Source organism: Alexandromys fortis, unplaced genomic scaffold, assembly GCF_014885135.2.
Source record: "Alexandromys fortis isolate MF-2015 unplaced genomic scaffold, M_Fortis_MF-2015_v1.1 scaffold_45, whole genome shotgun sequence".
In the NCBI taxonomy this organism is placed as follows: domain Eukaryota; kingdom Metazoa; phylum Chordata; class Mammalia; order Rodentia; family Cricetidae; genus Alexandromys; species Alexandromys fortis.
The window spans coordinates 7,379,905-7,400,711 of NW_026067926.1; the positions used below are offsets into that span (position 1 = coordinate 7,379,905).

The window sequence follows — 20,807 nt, forward strand, 5'->3', positions numbered from 1 at the left end:
TATATATCCATATGGAGGTTTGTTCATGGGTGAGGGCACATGTTCTTGTAGTCCAGAAGAAATGTCTTGCATCTCCTTGAGCTTAAGTTATAGGCTCCTGCGAGCCATCTGACATGGACTCTAAGAACAGAACATGGGTCCACTAGAAGAGCAGGAAGCTCTCTTAACCATTGAGCCATTTCTCTAGCCCCTGCCTCAACATTAAAAACATAAAAATAAAGCCGGTGGCACATACCTTTAATCCCAGGACTTGGGAGGCAGAGGCAGGCTGATCTCTGAGTTTGACACCAGCCTTGTCTATTAGGACAGCCAGGGCTAGCTACCCAGAGAAATCCTACCTCAGGAAGAAAAAAAAGAAAAAAAGAAGAGAGAGAGAGAAAGAGAGAGAGAGAGAGAGAGAGAGAGAGAGAGAGAGAGAGAGAGAGAGAGAGAGAGAGAGAAGCTTGAGGATTTAGATCAGTGGTGGTAGAGTGCTTGCTTAGCATGTGAGAAACTTTGGGTTTAGTCCTCAGTGTGAGAAAAAAAAAAAACAAACAAGACCAACTGATGACAGACAGTGTTTGAGGATCAGAAATCCCATCCTTAAAACAGGAATGGACTAGAAAAATGCTGGTAGAGTCAGGGACAGAGAACTACCAAAAGAAATGAAAGTGAACCCTTGAAAGCCTTATGCACATTCATATTTGTCATGAATTGATGATAATATCTAACTAATAGTAATAGGGCTGGAGTGCTCATAGGTGTTCTGGTTGGTTTTGGTCAACTTGACACAAACCTAGCTAGACATATCTGGGAAGAAGGAATCTTAGTTGAGAAATTACTTTCATAATATTGGCCTGTAGAGAAGCCTGTAGAACATTTTCCTGATGACTTATTGATGTGGAAGGGCCCAGTTTATGGTGGGCAGTGCTATTCCTAGGCAGGTAGTCCTGGCTGATAGAAGAAACTTGACGGAGCAAGGCATGTGAAGTAAGCCAGTAAGCACAACTCCTCCGTGGCTTCTGCTTCTTTCCCATCTCCATGTTCTTGTCTTGACTTTTTCCATGATGGATTGTGATGTTTAAGTGAAATAAAACTTTTTCCTTCCCAAGTTGCTGGGTTTTTTGTTTGTTTTGGTTTTCTAAGACAGGCTATTCTGACTGTAGTAACAGTTCTGGCTGTCCTGGACTCTGTAGACCACGCTGGCCTTGAACTCACCAAGATCTGCCTGCCTCTGCCTCTTGAGCCCTGTCCCAAGTTTCTTTTGATCATGGTATTTTATTACAGCAATAGAAAGCAACTAAGACCAGAGGTTGCGAGCTTATACTGCTGCTGCAGAGGACCAAAGTTTGGTTCCTTTCACCCCCGTTGGGAGGCATACAAGGTTCCATAATTGTAGCTCCATGGGAATTCAATGCCTCTGGTCTCAGAGAGCACCTGAACTCATGTACACATATTCCGCTTCCAACACATACACATAAATAAAACAAAATAAGCCTAAAAAAAAAAACAAAAACAAAAACAAAGAACAAGGCTCTCAGTCTCCATTCTCCTATCCCCTAGTGGTTTATATTTGTCTTTATAATTCACAATGTTGGGAGGGAGGTGGGGTTGAGAAGAACTGCTTCACCACTCAGGGACCTCTCAAGAGATGGTCCTCAATGCTGGGTACCCATGAGAATGCCCTGGGGGAGGGGGCCTGGGGAGATGGCTCAGTGGGTAAGATCACTTGCTCTGAAAAGCTTGATCTGAGTTCAAACACCTGGCACTTACTTTAAAAGCTAGGCATGGCCTTGCTGTGCCTGTGACCTCAGCATGGGGGCATGTAAAACAGGTGGGTCCTGAGAGCTTGCCGATTAGCTAGCCCAGCCCAAGCAAAAGGCAATAAAGCGGAGAGTGAGTCTGGGCTCTGATGGCATGCGTGAGCATCCACACTTGAGTACCTCCACGCATATACCATGTGTTAGCTCATGTCTACACACAAAGAATTCCCTGGGGAAGTGTAATGACTGAATCCTGGGGCTTACATTCAGGACTTCTGATCAAGTGTGTGAAGGTCAGAGAACAGCTTATGGGAGTTCATTCTCTCCTTCTGCCTTTATGTGGATCCTGGGCACTGAACTCAGGTTGTCAGGTTTTCACAATGAGTGCCAGCCCAGCAAATTCCTTGACTGTAGGCTCCCACAGTGGTATGAATGGGGAAAGAACAGTTAAAAGTGTTTTTCCAGGAAAGTGATACTCTCACAGATGCCCTAGACTCACACTGCCCTTTGCTGCACTGTTTCTCAGGGTTAATTATTTCTATGGAAAAGCATCGTGCATGCTCAGGGACTCACACACACAAGGCAGATAAATAAGAATTGATCAATAGGATACAATTTCTGCATGCTATCTTTTTTTTAAACCCCTTCCAATTGTCAAATAGCTATATATTTCAGAAAAAAAACTGTAGATTTAATTTTTGTTGTTTGTTTTTGTTTTTTTGAGACAGGGTTTCTCTGTAGCTTTGGAGACTGTCCTGGAACTAGCTCTTGTAGACCAAGGCTGGCCTCGAACTGACAGATCCGTCCACCTCTGCCTCCCGAGTGCTGGGACTAAAGGCGTGCATTACCACCGCCCGGCTAGATTTAATTTTTTTAAATATATTTTATTTATTTACTTACTGTGCGTGTTCACACATCCCGTGGCACACGTGTAGGTCAGAGGACAACTTGTAGGTATTGGTGTTCTCCTACCACCAAGTGGGTCCCAGGGATCAAACTCAGCTCTTCAGTCTTGACAGGAAGTGTTGTTCCTTGCTGAGTCACCTCAGTGGTTCACATATCTGATTTTTACTCAAGGGTTTCTGATTTTAGTTCTATGGATTCTCTTAAAGTCCCCAAGAAGCCAGTATAGTTAATGCCTCCATTTTACAGTAAAAGTCAAAAGTTTGTCAATACTCCCTCCTCTTATTTGAGGCAAAATTTGAACTCGGAGCCTTCCTTTGAATTGCTTTGATGACATTTTGTGACTTGGAGAGGTTAAAAAAAGAGATTTGTGAAAATTTTCTCAAAAAATCTAAGGTCCTGGTTATTCCGCTGCTAATTGATTTGGGAGTCTACTAATTGGCATTGGGTAAAAGGCATCTGCAGCCAGACTGAGAGCCTGGTTAAGCAGGGTGGGAGAGGGGGCATGATCAAATATAAGTATTTCAGCCAGCTCTTGGAAAGGTCCAGCCACTTAGTGACTTCTCCCTAAGCTTCTCAAAGGCTGGGTTTTGAAGGTTGTCCTGTTGTCAAATTCTTGGTTAGTAGGTGCTCCATCAATTTTGCTGAATGTTGAATAAAAGAACAAATTGTTATTTGATAATATATGAGAATGTACTGGGGCTGGAGAGATGGCTCAGCAGTTAAGAAAATGTACTGAGCCGGGCGGTGGTGGCACACGCCTTTAATCCTAGCACTTGGGAGGCAGAGACAGGTGGATCTCTGTGAGTTCGAGACCAGCCTGGTCTACAGAGCTAGTTCCAGGACAGGCTCCAAAAAACCACAGAGAAACCCTGTCTCGAAAAAAAAAAAAAAAAAGAAAAGAAAAGAAAAAGGAAAATGTACTGTTCTTTCTTTCTTTCTTTGATTTTTCAAGATCGGATTTTTCTGTGTAACAGTCCTAGCTATCCTGGAACTCGCTTTGTAGACCAGGCTGGCCTGAAACTCACAGAGTTATGACTGGCTCTGCCTCCCAAGTGCTGGGACTAAAGATGTGTGCCACCACCGCCTGGCCTTCTCTTTCTACTTTTCATATTTTTTGTATATATAGGTTCTTATATGTAGTCCTGGCTGGCCTGGAACTCTCTGCATGCTGGCTTTGAACTCACAGAGATCTCCCTGCATCTGCCTCTAAGTGTTAGGCTTAAAGGCAGGGCTCAAGAATATGTACTGCTCTTACAGAGGACCTGAGTTCAGTTCCAGCATCCATACCAGGTGGCTCAGCACTGCCTGTATCTCCAGCTCCAGGAGATCTGCTATCCCAGCTCTCCAGAGGCTGATGTAAGAGAAGTGTGAGTTGGAACCTAGCTGTGCTCTTTAAGCACCTGGCCGAACCCTTCTTTGTACGCCCTCTTCAATGAGAAGGAAATGGGCATTTGTGAGGGTTCCCAGAGCAATTTCAGTACGAAATGTGTGTACATGGGGTGCATCTGTTCTGATGAAACGATCTTATTGAAGTAATTATCATTATTATTTTGCAGTGCTGGGGATTGAACCCTGGGCCTCAGACATGGCAGCTGTGTTAAATGCTCTAACACTGAATATCTCAGCTCCACTAAATTGTTTTTTTTGTTTTTTTTTTTTTTTGTTTTTTTTTTTTTTTCAGTAGGTTGGTGACCAGGCTTGGGGCTTGCCAATTCCTTGTGGGGATTTCTGTGTTGAGTCAAAGATCATCTTTTCAGAAGACTCCCCCACCTTTTGCAATGATAAGCCACGTGGTTGGCAGAGGAAGGAAGAGGGAGGGGAAGAAAATTCCCTTGATTGTCTTTTGGAAGGATCTTACTCTAGTGAGGGGTTTATGGGCATGCTGGAGAACCAGAAGGTGGGAAGATGTAAGGGACATAGGCAAAGGGAGCTATATACTCATAATTAAGTACTTTTAGTAATAATTTTCTTTTTGGGGCCGTGGGAGTGGTTAGGGTCTTATGTAGCTCAGGTTGGCCTGGAACTTGTAATGTAGCCGAGGGTGATCCTGAACAACTTCCGGTTTCCTTTTTCTGCGTGCTGGGGTTACAGACAGGTCATCATGCAGCGTTCATGGGGTGCTGGGGACAGGGCTTCGTGCATGGTGCTTCGTAAATTCTACCTACTGTACCATTGGTAACAAATTTCAATTATATAAATAATGTATACTTCTTGTAATGCAAATGATGGCCTAAAACTTCATGCGGAAAAAGGTTTAAATACTTGCTTGATGCGCATCTTGATCACTTTTTAAAATGGGCCTGGGGCTGGGGATATAACTCTATCATTGACGTGCTTGCTTTGCAAACAGGAAACCCACCAGAAAAAGCCAGAATGGTGCCACCGCTTGTAATACCAGCGTAGAGGAAGCCAACAGGCAGCTCCCGGGGCTCTCTGCCAGTCAAGGCGAGATCCTGTAGCAAAATACGAGGTAGCTGGAGGCTTGGGAGCAACACCTGAGGTTGTCCTCTGAACTCCACGTGTTTAGACATGCACACAAAGAAGTACACTGTGTTCATACAATGTGCCCAATACTTCAGCGAATTCTTTCTGGAGTGTGTAGGTAACTAGTCTTTTTCCACTGGAAGGAACCAGAGGATTACAAAGCAGTTCATGTAGCAGGAAGCAGGGGTTGGTGGTCTTGGTTTTCACATTTGGAAAAAGGAAGAAGATATCAGGACACCATGACATTTCAGGTGAGGGCTGAAAAGGTGTCGATTTGGCTTCCTCTTCCTCTATTTTCTCTATTTTACGATTCTCATTTTTATTCTCTAGGAGGATGGTAGGCAAGTGGGCGCAAGTGAGCGCCAAGGGCATGACTGTGGGGGCGGCGAGCGCGCGGGGCACAAGGGCACGCCCCACTTCCAGTCCTCCATTGGACGTCTTTTCAGACCTGACTGCCGGTCCTCCGAGTTGTAGCCTAGGGAATGTGGACCGGAGGGGGGGGGGGGTGATGGAGAGTCCCCTCTCCCGTGATGCCCCGGGGCGGAGCCACACAACCCTCACTAGCCGCAGTCCTAGCCGCAGCCCAAGGCGCCCAGGGAGGTCGCTTTCTCGCTTTCGTCCCGCCCCGCACGCAGTTCTCTCCCAGTCTTCAAAGCCCCACCCCTTTCGGCTACGCGAGCAAAGCCTCGCCCTGACTTCTAGGTTCCCTTAGCTCTGGCACCTCTCTATCAAGTCCCGCCTTCCGGCTTCGCCCCTCCCCTCTCTTGGTGTATCATAGACTCCGCCCCCAGAAACTCCGCCCTTTCCCTCAGGCTATGGGCGCGCCGGCACCGCCCCTCGTAGGTGACCCTGCGCTCGTCTCAAGCCCCGCCCCCTCCATAGTTGGCGAGCAATGGCCACGCCCCTCACCCCGTGCCCCGCCCCATGTCCAGACTCCAAGGGCGTCGGCACCGCCCCTCGCTCCCAGCATGCCGTGCGGCAGCGGCGGCGCGGCGGGCGGAGCCGGGAGGCGGGGAAGCCGTGGCCGTGTGAGCGTGAGGAGCCGCCGCCACCGCCTCCTCGCTGTCCTCGTCCTCCTGGGCCCCAGCGTCGCGGGTCGCGCGCTGCCCTGGAAGAGACGTCGCCTCGCCTGCCTCCGCCTCCCTTTCGCCGCGCCGCTCCCGCCTCCTGCTCCTGCGTTGCGGGCTCCAGCGGAACCCGGAACGGCCGTCCGCCTCCCCCGCCCTTCGCCGCCCCCTCCGCGGCTTCCTCCTCAGCCCCACGCCAGAGCGCAGTGTCGGCTGCGGCCGGTTCAGGCGGCGACTCGCGCTTCTTCGGGCGGCGGCGCTTGGCCATGTCGTGTCGGGGAAGGTAATGAGCCGCAGAGCCCCGGGGTCTCGGCTGAGCAGCGGCGGCGGCGGCACCAAGTACCCGCGGAGCTGGAATGACTGGCAACCCAGGTGGGTGACCGCGTCGAGCCTCGCCTGGAGCTGGCCGAGGCCTAGACCCGTGGGACTGGGAGGCGCGGCCTAGGCCCGCCGCCCCTGGAGCCGGGCGCGGCTTCCTGGGTGTCCTCCGGGCGCGGCATTCCTGCCCGGCCAGCCCGGGCCTCTGTGCCCGGCTGCCTGCCTCGCTCAACCCGAGGGCTGGAGCAGTGGCTCCGAGCTTGGGTTGGGGAGGGTGGAGGAGGACGTTCCGCTGCCATCATCTCTCCGTTTTGAGGTTTGAGGTCCAGGAACTCTCCCTGTTACCCATTAACTTCCTCGGCTTCTCCTCGTCCAGTCCCCGCGCGAAAAGACCACCTTAGCTCTGCTCCCTTCTGCACTCGCACGTGTTAATTAATGTCTTTTTAAAGCCCCGAACTCCAGCCGAGGCCTTCCTCTGAATTTAGGCAGGACGTTAGTCAGCCGAAAGATGTGATTGTGGGACTTGTGAATGGAATCGACCCAACCTGGCATTAGGGAATTTTAAGTTTTCCCTAACTGCAGAAACAGTTATTTTGGCGAACAGCAATTTACCTAGACACTTGGGAGTGAGTTTGGACACGGGAGTAGGGAAATATTCTGTTGCATGGAGGAGTTGGGGTCTGGTTGGATTTGAAAACATTAGAAGCATTAACTCGAAAGAAAAGTTATATCTAGTCAGGTTTTTCTGACTATGGACCTTTGTGCTTTAATTTAGTTTTCTATTCTTTGCTGAGTAAATGCTTCAAGTATTCAGTGACTACTTGAGCTTTAAAACAGTACTTAGGACTAACTCAATGTTTAAGCCTCTATTTCAGTGGTAGCTGATGTATTCTTTGAAGTACACTCCATTGTAATTGTTCAGAATTGACCACGTGAATGGAGAGCACACAAGTTTTGGGGGTTGGTCTTGCTTTCTAGAACGATTTGGATGTAAAGGATTTTATGAGGGGTTAGACTGTCGTATTTTAAGAATTGGTAGAGAAATTGAAATGATCTGTTAGTAGGAGTACACTTAGTTTTGACTGATGTTTTTCCTAAACATTATGTCTGTTGAGAACTGGTGTTTGTGACCAAATACGATTTAAAAAATGAATGCTTGAGTCTAGAATTGAGATATGAAGCAATTAAAGTGTTTGCAGAATCATAACTTTGTCTTGCCCTGTATGAGGATTGGTGTAGTGTTAAACAAAACAAGTTGACTGATTATTTACATTAACGTGCTTTGTTATTTTTACTTTTATTGAAATGTTTGAGATTTGATTTTAAGCAGCTAACATTAAATGATAAATTAACTTTAATTTGACTTTTGATAGAGCTCTCATTTAAAAAATATGGACTCTACAGCCAGACTAGGTGCCACACACCTTTAATCTCTGCAACTGGGAGATAGAGACAGGTGAATCTCTTGAGTTTTGAGGCTGGTCTGGTCTACAAGAGTTCAGGACAGCCAAGGCTGTTTGTTGCACAGAGAAACCCTGTCTAGGAAAAACAAAGAAACAAAAAAATGGGTTCTACTACTTTTCTGCATTATGACTTGTATATTTAAGAGAACTTAATAATCTTTAGAAGACTAAAATACCCTTCTCAAGTATAGCTTTTGGAAAATAATAGCTTATAGTTCTAAAGAAATAAGTAGGAGAGTTATAGCCACATGCTGGGGTCACCTGACTTCTTAGCTTGACAGATATAAAGCAGAATTGGCTTTTTTTAATTTTATTTTATTTTTTTATTTTTTTTGAGACAGGGTCTCTCTATAGCTTTGGAGCCTGTCCTGGAACTAGCTCTTGTAGACCAGGCTGGCCTTGAACTCACAGAGATCCACCTGCCTCTGCCTCCCAAGTGCTGGGGCAGAATTGTTTATACAGCTAAAATAAGTATGTAGGTTGTTAGGTGCTTTTTTTTTTTGGGCTGAGTAAGAGTATGGGGAAAGGATGAAAATTTCCTATGAGCTCTGATTGGGTAGGGGGTACTTTGAGATACATGCTTGATTCTATGGAATAACAGTTTACAAGGCTGGAAATACTTGCTTTTTTATTTTGTTTGTTTTTGAAGACAGGGTTTCTCTGTGTAGCCCTGGCTTTCCTAGAACTTGCTCTGTGGACCAGGCTGGCCTTGAACTCACAGATCTGCTTGCCTCCCCTAGTACTAGGATTAAAGGTGTGCTGTCGCCTTGCCCGGTTGGGTGTTTTTTTTTCTTTTTCTTTTTGGTTGTTGTTGTTATGGAGGAAACAGGAATATAGGCATACTCCCTAACAGAACTTGATTTCTTAGTAAGGTGACCATGATTGATTTGCTAAATAACCAGTGAAAAACTCATGTTTGTAGTTCATATTTTTGGTAGTAAAATTAGAACCCATCCTCTTTCCTTTACTCAGATTATGCAGCTGCTAATGACACAGCGGAGGTTATCTTCCCGCGTGGCCAAGTGGGAGATACTTAACTTTTACTATATATTTTCAAGTGTGGAAAGACTGTATAGTTCATTTAAATCTTTTTTTTTTTTAATGTTTATTTGTGTGGGCATTTCGGTGAGCAACGAGTAGTAGATCAGAAAGCTGTTCTTTCTTTCTATTATATGGATTCTATCTATTTAACTCAGGTCATCAGGGTTGGCAGCAAGTGCCTTTATTTGGGGAGCCATCTTGCTGGCTCTCAAATCTTAAAAAAATTGTTTATTTTATGTATTTATGTATGTCTGTAGTATATGTATGTGCACCTTGAGATCCAGGAGAAGTCAGATTAGGGAGGTAGATCCTCTGGACTAAAGTTACAGGCAAGTTATGAGTCATCATGTGGGTGCTGGGAACCAAACTCTGGTGCTTAGAAAGATCAGCAAATGCTCATAGCTGCTGAGTTCTGTTCCACCCTCCATTAAAAAGGGGTCTTGATTGTGCTTCCACTTTCTAGGTTCCCATATATATGAGTGTTATTGCCAGGTGTATTTTCATTCAAATAATTTTTATTTTTCTGTTACCCCCCATATTTATGGAGGGGCAGGTGAGGAGGGTTCAGGCAGTTGAAAAATCAATTCTTGGATGAGAATGTGGGAAGCAGCCCTGGGTTTGATCCCCAGCTCCAGAACCAGGGTGTAATAGCACACCCAGTAATTCCAGCAGTTGGAAATTCAAGGTCAGCCGGGTAGTGGTGACACAGCCTTTAATTCCAGCACTGGGGAGACAGAGGCAGGCTAGTCTATAAGAGCTAGTTCTAGTAAAGCTACAGAGAAACCCTGTCTCAAAAAACAAGGAAATTTAAGGTCATCCTCTGGTACATAGTGAGTTCCAGGCCAGTCTGAGGTACATATACCCTGCTTCAAAACAACAGAAAAAGAACAATTCTTGTCAGCTTCTTTTAGAAATTGTTTGCCAGTTTGTTGTGTCAGTCATAGTAAAAGGAATCCCTCACACATATCCACAGGAAATGTCTCTGGTGGCTGAATAGACTACTATGGTAAGGCAATAGAGAAAGTTTACCAAGACCACTAGAAAGAACTTTAAGATAAGTGTTTAAGGAACATTGACCTTGTAGTCCTTCCATGGTCCCCCACACCATGTAGTTTTGGCTGTCCTGGAACTTGCTCTATAGACCAGGGTGGATTTGAACTCAGGGATTTGCCTGCCTCTGCCTCCCTGGAAGCTCACAGCTGTCTATGTGAATCTGTCTCCACAGGATCTGAACATATATATAGAAACACACACACAGACTAAATAAATATAAATATTGGGAGTAAAGAATGCATCCATTAGATATTCTTGTACTTGGGAGTCTTTATTTAACACATGTATATTGTTGTACATTAGGTATCTGTGGTGCCCAAGCTTTTTCTTCCCAGACCTTTTTTTTCCCCCCTGTTTTGAGATGGAGTGGTATTGCTTCTTTATAGCTCAAGCTGATCTCAAACTTCAGGTCCTCCTCCCTCAGCCTTGAGTGGTTGGAGTTACTGGTATGTGTCATAGGGCTTTTTTTTTTTTTTTTTAAGGCTGCTTCTTGTTTTTGTTTTTTTTTTCGAGATAGGTTTTCTTTTTTTTTTTAGTTTTTTTAAATTTATTTATTTATTAAAGATTTCTGTCTCTTCCCGCCACCGCCTCCCATTTCCCTCCCCATCCCCCAATCAAGTCCCCCACCCACCTCAGCACAAAAAGCAAACAGGGTTCCCTGCCCTGTGGGAAGTCCAAGGACCACCCACCTCCATCCAGGTCTAGTAAGGTGAGCATCCAAACTGCCTAGGCTCCCACAAAGCCAGTACGTGCAGTAGGATCAAAACCCAGTGCCAAAGATTTATTTGGTATGCATACAGCATTCTGCCGGCATGTGTGCCTGCATGGCAGAAGAGGATACCAAATCTCATTACAGATGGTTGTGAGCCACCATGTGGTTGCTGGGATTTGAACTCAGGACCTCTGGAAGAGCAGCCAGTGCTCTTAACCCTTGAGCCATCTCTCCAGCTCGAGATAGGTTTTCTAAGACAGGGTTTCTCTGTAGCTTTGGAGCCCGTCCTGGAACTAGCTCTTGTAGACCAGGCTGGCCTCGAACTCACAGAGATCTGCCTGCCTCTGCCTCCCGAGTGCTGGGATTAAAAGCATGAGCCACCACCGCCTGGCTTCGAGATAGGTTTTCTCTATAGCTTTGGAGCCTGTCTTGGTACTAGTTCTTACAGACCAGGCTGGCCTCAAAGTCACAGAGATCCACCTGCCTCAGCCTCCGGAGTGCTGGGATTAAAGGCATGAGCCACCACCGCCTGGCTATTTTTAGGCTTCTAAAGGAATGAAACAGGATTAGTTACCATTTTCAGTAGGCAGGTCAAAATTTTCAGGGGTACAAAGTGCCATGTGAAAGATCAAAAGATAGTGTTGTGAAATTAGAGTTAGATATTTATGTCTGATAATGAAAAGTTGGGTTTTAAGATGGGCAGTGGTGGCACACGCCTTTAATCTCAGTACTTAGGAGGCAGAGACAGGCAGATCTCTGTGAATTTGAGGCCAGTTTGTTCTACAGAGCTACTTCTAGGACAGCCAGGGCTCTACAAAAACTATCAAAAAAAAAAAAAAAAGGGGGTGGGGGTGGTGGTTTACTTTGGAGACAGGGGTCTCGCTATTATTGCCCAGGGTGGCCTTTTTTTTTTTCTTTTCTTCCTCCTCCTCCCAAGACAGGTTTCTTTGTGTAGGTAGCCCTGGCTATCCTGTAACTCACTCTCTAGACCAGGTTGGCTTTGGACTCACTCTGCCTTCTGTGCTGGGATTAAAGATGTGCTCCACCACTGCCACCACCACCACCTGGCCATCCAGGCTGGTTTTAATGCTTTTGGAGTGCTAAGATTACAATATAGGCTGTATAGCTCCTGCTGGCCTGGAAATGCATTTGTAGAATATACTAACTTGGAATTATGCCTGCCTCTGCCTCCCGAGTGCTGGGATTAAAGGCATGTGCCACCTCAACTGACTGACATTGGAATTTTGAGATCAGAGTTGTTTTTTCTACTTTTTGTGAATATATACTAAGTCTGGTGTTCACAGATATATAATAATATACTCAAAAAAATCATAAAATTGAACAGAGCTAAATATCTCATTGCTGTGAATGGGACTTTAGAATTTAATGAGTATGTATGAACTTTTGTTCACTGGGCTCAAGCTTTTGTTTTGTCTGTATTGTCTACTGGACTTAAGTGATTCTTCTACCTTGGTCTCACAGTATTAGGAAACACAGCTGCAGGCCACTATACCCCACTGATAATCATTTTTATCTGTTCTGTATTACAGATTGCTTAGTACATTGGGAGTTTTCAACTAATGGTATATGAGTGCTTTTTCAATGGAAGTTGATTTTTCATTATCAAATAAAACCTTTATAAATAAAACCTTGACAGTTATAACAACTGTATAAGAGTGCTTTTTCAATGAAAGTTAATATTTTTGTTATCAAATAAAACCTTTTTTTTTTGGTTTTTCGAGACAGGGTTTCTCTGTGGTTTTGGAGCCTGTCCTGGAACTAGCTCTTGTATACCAGGCTGGTCTTGAACTCACAGAGATCCACCTGCCTCTGCCTCCCGAGTGCTGGGATTAAAGGCGTGCACCACCACCGCCAGGCAAATAAAACCTTTATAAAAAACACTTGTCAGGCAGTGGTGGCACGTGCCAGTAATCCCAGCATGAGTTCCAGGACAAAGTTACACAGAGCAACCCTGTCTCTTACAAACACAAAAAACAACAATAACAACAAAAAACCAAAAACCAAACACTTAACAATTAGAACTCCAGTCATCAGGCTTGTAGGTAGCAAATACCTTAACTCATTGAGCATCTTGTTGGTTCTTTGTTTCTTTTTTAAAATTGGAACGTGATTGAACATTAGTATTACATAGGGTTTCTCTTTGTAGCCTTGGCAGTCCTCAAACTTCCATAGACCAGACTGGCCTTGAACTCAGAGACCTGCCTGCTTTTACCTACCAAGTGCTGGGGTTAAAGGCATGCACCACCACCATTGCCTGGCTTAGTATTCAAACTTTTTAAATTTTTGTTAAAAAATGTGTATGGGTGTTTTGCATGTCTAGGATACATGTGCAGGCATTGTCCTCACAGGCCAGAAGAGGATATTGGATCCCCTGGGACCAGAGTCAGATACCCACATATTGGAGGGGGCTGCTTGTTTGTCCTGGCCTCCCAGAACTGAAATAATCACACAGAAACTGTATTAATTAAATCACCTCTTGGCCCATTAGCTCTAACTTCTTATTGGCTAACTCTTACATATTAATTTAACACATTTCTATTAATTTGTGTATCACCATGTGGCTGCTGCTTACAGGCTTTATAAAGTTCCACCATCCATTTCTGGCTGGGCTACAGAGCTTCTCCCTGACTCTGCCTTCCTTCTTCCAGCATTCAGTTTAGTTTTCCCCGCCTAGCTTTGTTTCCTTATAGCTCTGCTATAGGCACAAAGCAGTTTTTTATTCATTAACTAATAAAGGTAACACACAGACAGAAGGACCTTCCACACCACCCATACATAGATAATTGTGGGCACTAGGAATTGAATGTGAGCCCTTTGCAAGAGCAGTCTTAATTGTTGAACCATTTCTCTAATTCCTATTTTAAATTTAAGAGATAATAAAATAGTTTTAACTATGAAAATATTATTACCAGTACATATTGATGCTTTTTGGGGATATTTTTGATTTGTAAGTGAGAAATCAGAATTTAAAATGGCAGAGCATGCTGTATCATAGGCCTTATCTACATGGGTTTGATCATAGAAAGTACTGAATTATTCTCTAAGTAATAAAAAATGGCAGAGCATATGGATTGTGTATTATAGTATGGTGTATTTTATATTTGATTAGTGGAGTTTCAGATTTGGGAACTTAGAGAGGAGGAAAGGCTGTATAGTTGAGTGGAACATTCTGGTCTCTGACACTGCATGTACGTGTGGTGTGATGAAATTGGTCTATACAGTTTTCGTGGTAAGCTTGGAGAAAATCTGAATCAGACAGAATGGCTGCTGTAATACAAGCTCTTCCTGATAAATTCTCTCAGTTTAGTTAGAAGCAGGATGCCTGTGAAGAATAAGACAAGTAAATGATGAAGCTAAAGAGCTGGACTGGAGCTGGACTGTTGACTTTGGTCATAGTTCAAGTGTAATTAGAATGGCTTGAGCCATTGAAATTTAAAACACCAGAGTGCCTTCATTTAGGAAGATTCAATCTGTTGTTTCTTGAAGGGTGTGTATCTGTAAGCCCAGTTGGGAAGGCCAGACAAAAGGCTGCTGAGGACTTAAGTCATGTATTCCTTCTGTGTTCTGTTTATAGTGCATGACTGAAGCTCAGACAAAAACTTCCCAATATGTGGGAACTTGGGCTAGCAGAAGCCTTTCATTTGTTGTCTGGTAGTTAAGGGTAATCACTTAGGTGAGTGAGTCTTTCCCCTTGTCCATACTTGTCACCTTAGTAAACAAGACATGCTACTCTTCTAAAACAGATGTGACCACAGTACCTTTTAAGGAACATTGAATTCTCACATCAGTAGGGTTTTCTGCTTTCCCTATCCTAATTACCAAAAACAGATCTGTTGGAGTTCCTGTCATTGAACTGTCCTTGGAGGAGTCACACAAGCTGTTTATTTCAGGTCATTTCATAGTATCATTATTTTGATTACCTGAAATTGGTGTCACTTTCTCAGAGCTTGTATTTTTGGAACTACAGAGAAAAATACTTTTTCTTATATAAAGACCTAAAAGCAGAGTTTGTAGAAAATTTGTGATTCAATTCCTATACACAATAGGCCATCATACTATATTTTGTTTTCTGTTTCTTTAGAGTGTTACCAACTTGCTTACTCAGAACTGTTTTGTCTTAGAAAGTTAGTTCTCCCTCTTCTCTTTGTTTATTGAGTGAACTCCATTGTATATGTGTGGTTCTTTTCTGTTGTTGTTATTTTTCAAGACAGGGCTTCTCTGTGTAATAGTCCTGACTGTCCTGGAACTTGCTTAGCAGACCAGGCTGGGCTTGAACTCAGAGATCCACCTGCCTCTGCCTCCTGAGTGCTGGGATTATAAACATGTGCCACCATGCCCAACTATGGTTCATTCTTCAGTAATTTTTTTTTAAAACTGGATGTGTATACCTCTGTAGCCCCGGTTTCCAACAACAGACAATTTTTTCAGTTGAGTTACCACCACCACCACCCCACCCTGCCAGCAGCAGCATATTGTTGAGAGCATGCATTGACTTTTTTTTTAAATATTTATTATGTATGCAATATTCTGTCTGTGTGTATGCCTGAAGGCCAGAAGAGGGCGCCAGACCTCTTTACAGATGGTTGTGAGCCACCATGTGGTGGCTAGGAATTGAACTCAGGACCTTCGGAAGAGCAGGCAATGCTCTTAACCACTGAGCCATCTCTCCAGCTCCCCATTGACTTTTTTTTTTAAACATTTTATTATTTGTGTGTATGTGGTGGCGGGGCGGGGGTGCACAGGTCATCCTATTTGTGGAAGTCAATAAACCATCTTACAGGCAGTATTAAGTATCTTTACCAAATGAGCATCTTGCTGGCCCTACTTTGAAATCTTTTTTTTTAAAATATTTATTTATTTATTATGTATACAATATTCTGTCTGTGTGTATGCCTGCAGGCCAGAAGAGGGCACCAGACCCTATTACAGATGGTTGTGAGCCACCATGTGGTTGCTGGGAATTGAACTCAGGACCTTTGGAAGAGCAGGCTCTTAACCTCTGAGCCATCTCTCCAGCCCCCTCTACTTTGAAATCTTTTGTAGAGGGGACGTCTTTATATATTTATTGTCAGGATTTATTATCAGTTTAGTCTCATTAGATTTTTGAATCTTACTATCTTCAATGTATTTCTATTAACTATCGCTATAAACCTTGCTTGCTAACTTGGAGTATCTGAAGTATTGAAAAGTTTCAGATGGTAGACCCATTTTTTGGTATCTGGAGTGCTGGAATGCATAGGAGGTCCTCATCTGGCTAGACTTATTCTAGGAGCTACAGATTCTTGGCCTTTTATCCACACTCTTTTTCCTTTTTTTTTTCAGCTTTGATTCCTAACCCAGATCCTTCTGCCTTTTCAAAGTTTGTAGCTAATATCAACGAATGCTTATCACATCACTTACCCATTTTGTTACCCCAACTAGTGTTTAGGTTGAAGAGAACAGACCCAGTCATTTTCTCTCCCTTTGTGTGTGTCTGTCTGTCTTATTCGCTCTGAGGCACCTCCTCATCACAGCTCCTTGCTGCCCGTATGCTATTTGCAGTTCTTGCTACAAAGTGATAGCTGCAACTGTTGTGAAGTTTTTCCTTCTCAGAGTGTTCAGCCTGGCTGTTCTTACACTGTTAAGAGGGACACAGACTTTTAAATACTATATCCTGGGTTTCCTTCATACTACTTATCCTCCTCCTCCTCCTCCTCCTCCTCCTCCTCCTCCTCCTCCTCCTCCTCCTCCTCCTCCTCCTCCTCCTCCTCCTCTTTCCTCCTCCTCCTCTTTCCTCCTCCTCCTCCCTCCTTCCTCCTTCTTTCTTCTTTCTTCTTTTTGGCTTTTTGAGACAGGGGGGTTTCGCTGTAGTTTTAAAGCTTGTCCTGGAACTAGCTCTTGTAGACCAGGCTGGCCTCGAATTCACAGAGATCTGCCTACCTCCCCAGTGCTGGGATTAAAGGCGTGTGCCACCACTGCCCGGCTAGAGTGTGGATCTTCTGTAAGTCATGTTTTACGTCTGTATCCCCTTCCATCCTACTAGTGCATCAAAAAATAGTATGTAGTCTCCCCTTTTCTCTTTAAAAACAATTTTATTTTGAGACGGGGTCTCACTTTGTAGCCCTATATGGCTCTAAACTCAGAAATCATCTACCTCCCTGTGCTGGGATTAAAGATGTTTGACACCATACCTGGTTTTATTCTGTTTGAATGTCAATGTAGTTGTCCTTTGTTATCTATAGAGGGACTTAACTCCAAGACTCCACTCAGATATCCAAATTTTCAGGTGCTGACATACCTTCTTTAAAATAGTGCAATATTTGCTCATTTGTTCACACCTCTAAAGTATCTCTGAATGCCTTATGCACCTATTGGTTTGTTGATCAGGGAATGATGGAAAAAAATCTTGCGGTGCGCTGCTAGTACATTGTTTTTCAGATATACTTTGGCCATAGGACATAGTTGATAGAGGTGGTATTTGGAGTCTGCACGTTTCTGATTTTACCTAGTACCTGAGTTTATAAACCTGTTAGCCTAGGCAGCATTTGGAGAGGACTTGTTCTACTTACAGCAGGCCCAGTTAGCCTGAGGCAGCAAACTATACAGCTATTCAAGAAGCTTCAAGGAATCATTGTTTTAATGATCTTTGGTAGCCAGCTCTTAAATAGAAGGAAGGGTAAGGTAATTAAGATTAATAGGTCTTATTAATCTTGAAAAACACTGCTTATATTTTCAAATTCTTTAACACATTGGCCTCTTACCCCACATCTGTTGTATCTATACGTATTAATTATGTAAACTAGTCCATTCACTAAAATATTAAGTACTGGGTTGAAGTTGCTGATGTCCCTTTAGAATGCCTGGGGCAATTTTAGTTCTGCACTTGATTGGAGGAATGAAACTCTGCTTTTCCAGAGCCAACAGTTTCTGAAACAGTGCATGGCTGCATTCATTTTAATGTTTGTTTCCTTTCAAAAAGTGAAATTGTATTCTGGTTAAAAATGACTTCTAGTATCACAGAATCAATATCAATATTTAGTTTAAAAGAAAGCATCTTAAAATTTGTTGTAAAAAGATCAATTGCATTTCTTGCCTGTCTTTACTATTTTTAGGGTACCTGAGGAAAAATGGAAACTGAATAGGTTCTCAGTGTCATAAGGACCATGGAACTTGAGACAGAGTGGTTATTCAGAAGCTGAGTTTAAAAGGACCCACAGATGTGTTCTACTAAAAATGATTATGTCATTGTTTGGAATATTAGCAGCACTCTAAATGCAGTATTGTGTTCCATTTTGAGGAAAACCGAAGTTATGAATGAACTTCGGGTAATAATTAAGGTTATGTATAGTATTCTCACTGGCTGTAAAACCAAGTTTTCTTTTAAAAAAACTTGTATTTGTATGTGCACTCAAGTGCATATATTGCAAACATGAGTCAGACCAATTTTGTGGAATTTGTTCTTCCATTTTTTACAAGGATCTCAGGATCAAATTCAGGTCATCAGGTTTATATGACAAGTGCCTTTATTTATTGAGACAGCTTGCCAGCCCTAAAAACAAGTTTTCTAAGAGAAATACAGTATTTAAGTGGCTTTACATAGTTATTATAATGCATGTTACCTTTATTTTATTGTAAGTTATTGAGGACACAAAATTGCACTATAACTATCGTTCTTGTGTTTTGACAGGTTTTTGTGTGTATGTGTATCTGTCTGTCTTTCTGTCTGAGGATTGAATGCAGGGCCAAGGACTTGCTAGGCAAGTGTTCACTATTGAGCTATATCCCACCCAGCCCCTTGTTTTTTTCTTTGAGACAGGTCTATGTAACCCTGGTTGGCCTTGAACTTGTTAGGTAGACCAGAATGGCCTTGAACTCACAGAGACACACCAGCCTTTGCTCTTCCCCAAGCTGCTGCTACTGCTTCTCCTTTCTTTCTTTCTTTCTTTCTTTCTTTCTTTCTTTCTTTCTTTCTTTCTTTCTTTCTTTCTTCCTTCCTTCCTTCCTTCCTTCCTTCCTTCCTTCCTTCCTTCCTTCCTTCCTTCCTTCCATTCATTCATTCATTCATTCATTCATTCAGAAATAGTGTTTCATTATGTAGCACTGGCTGACCTGGAACTCAGTTTATAGATCATACTGGCCTCAGATTCAAAGAGGTCCACCTGCCTCTGCCTCCCAGATTCTGGGATTAAAGGCATGCACCACCACTGACAGTTGTCTGCTTTATTTTTTAACAGACACAGTTGTGCATGTGTATTGGGTACAAACTGAAGTTTAGATAAATGTACATAGTGCATATAATGTTGATGGATTAAATCAAGCCAATTTTTTTTAACTTTTTTTGGATGGTAGGAGAGCTATTTAAAATGTACTTTGTTTTGTTATTATTTTCATGATTTTATTATTTTTGGATGTAGGGCTATCACTGTGTAGCTTTTGGCTGACTTCAAATCTGAAATCTTCCAGCTCTAGCTTTCTGCTTGATGGTATTACAGGTTTGCATCCACATACCTATGTTTGAAATGCACTCTTTGAAGTAATTCGAAGTACAAAGCACATTGTTTCTGTCAATAGTCATTCTGTCACGGCAGATTATCTGGAAACATTTTTCCATTTGAGAGTTTGTATTCTTTGACCAGGAACTTCCCTTTCTTCCCCATTCTTCTGGTCCATTTAAAAATCCACTGTAGTTGACAGAGGCCTGCCATTTCAAGTACACTGGAGGCTGAGGTAGAAGGATGGAAGGTTAAAGGCCTGTCTGGGCAATTTAGTGAGACCCTATCTCAGAATAAGAGAGTAAAAGGATGGAGATGAGTGGTGGCATATTGGCTTAGTATGCATGATTCCTCAGGTTTGATCCACAGGCAACTCAAAGAACTTGCTACCCAGGACTGGGCATGGTGGCACAAGCTTTTAGTCTTTTTTAATTAATTAATTAATTAATTAATTAATTATGTACACAATATTCTGTCTGTGTGTATGCCTGCAGGCCAGAGGAGGGCACCAGACCCCATTACAGATGGTTGTGAGCCACCATGTGGTTGCTGGGAATTGAACTCAGGACCTTTGGAAGAGCAGGCAATGCTCTTAACCTCTGAGCCATCTCTCCAGCCCCAAGCTTTTAGTCTTAATACTCAGGATACAGAGGAGGTCAAATCTGTATGATTTCTAGCCTGTCCTATTCTACATAGAGAGTTCAGGCCAGCCAAGGGCTACATGGTGAGATGCTATCTCAGAAATAACAATAAGCAAAACAAAATAAAAGAACTGACTACTAGTTGAAAATATAAGCCAGGGAGAATAATCTATTTCTTTCTTTTTTTTCTTTTTGGTTTTTCGAGACAGGGTTTCTCTGTAGCTTTGGAGCCTGTCCTGGAACTAGCTCTTGTAGACCAGGCTGGACTTGAACTCACAGAGATCCACCTGCCTCTGCCTCCCCGAATGCTGAGATTAAAGGCGTGCACCACCACTGCCCGGCTTTTTTTTAACTAACTAAATGTGATTAAGTGTGTTAGGTATAAAATATAATAAAAATGGAGTTTGTAGACTTTGTAGGTTTGAAATAACTTAGTAGGTGGTTTTAAGTTGTTTTCTACCTTCCTTAAATTTATGCTAAATATATGTCAGTAATTCTGACGCCAGCTGAGCAGAGCTGGGGCCATTGTCTTGGCTCTGCTGCTGCCGCCTGGGTTTTAGTAAAGTGCTGGGCAAACTCTCTTTAGTTAATGAGTATTCCTGTGGTAGAATAGTGTGATTATTTTGTGTCTTTCCTTTATAGTTGATTTATGACATTATGCCTTCTGAGATTCATGAGACATTTTTTAATTAAAAAAGAGTTTTAAAAATGTTTGTTTTGTTTGTATGTGTACTACAGTAACTATATGAGGATCAGTGGGAGGTGCTGCTTTTCCTTTACCAAGTGTGTTCTGAGAGGGGCATTGAACATTGAACTTAGTTCATCAGGCTTTCTTCCTTCCTTCCTTCCTTCCTTCCTTCCTTCCTTCCTTCCTTCCTTCCTTCCTTC

At 43.1% G+C, this 20,807-nt stretch overlaps 1 protein-coding gene across 1 annotated transcript in view; it reads left to right on the forward strand.

Moving 5' to 3' along the window:
• The first annotated feature begins 6,428 nt into the window (after window positions 1–6,428).
• Window positions 6,429–20,807, forward strand: part of Smg1 (SMG1 nonsense mediated mRNA decay associated PI3K related kinase) — a 105,646-nt gene continuing 91,267 nt past the window's right edge. Inside the window, exon 1 of the mRNA XM_050143150.1 lies at window positions 6,429–6,571. Within this exon, the coding sequence (XP_049999107.1) occupies window positions 6,486–6,571 (86 nt within the window). The 5' untranslated portion in view covers window positions 6,429–6,485. The remainder of the gene's footprint in view (window positions 6,572–20,807) is intronic.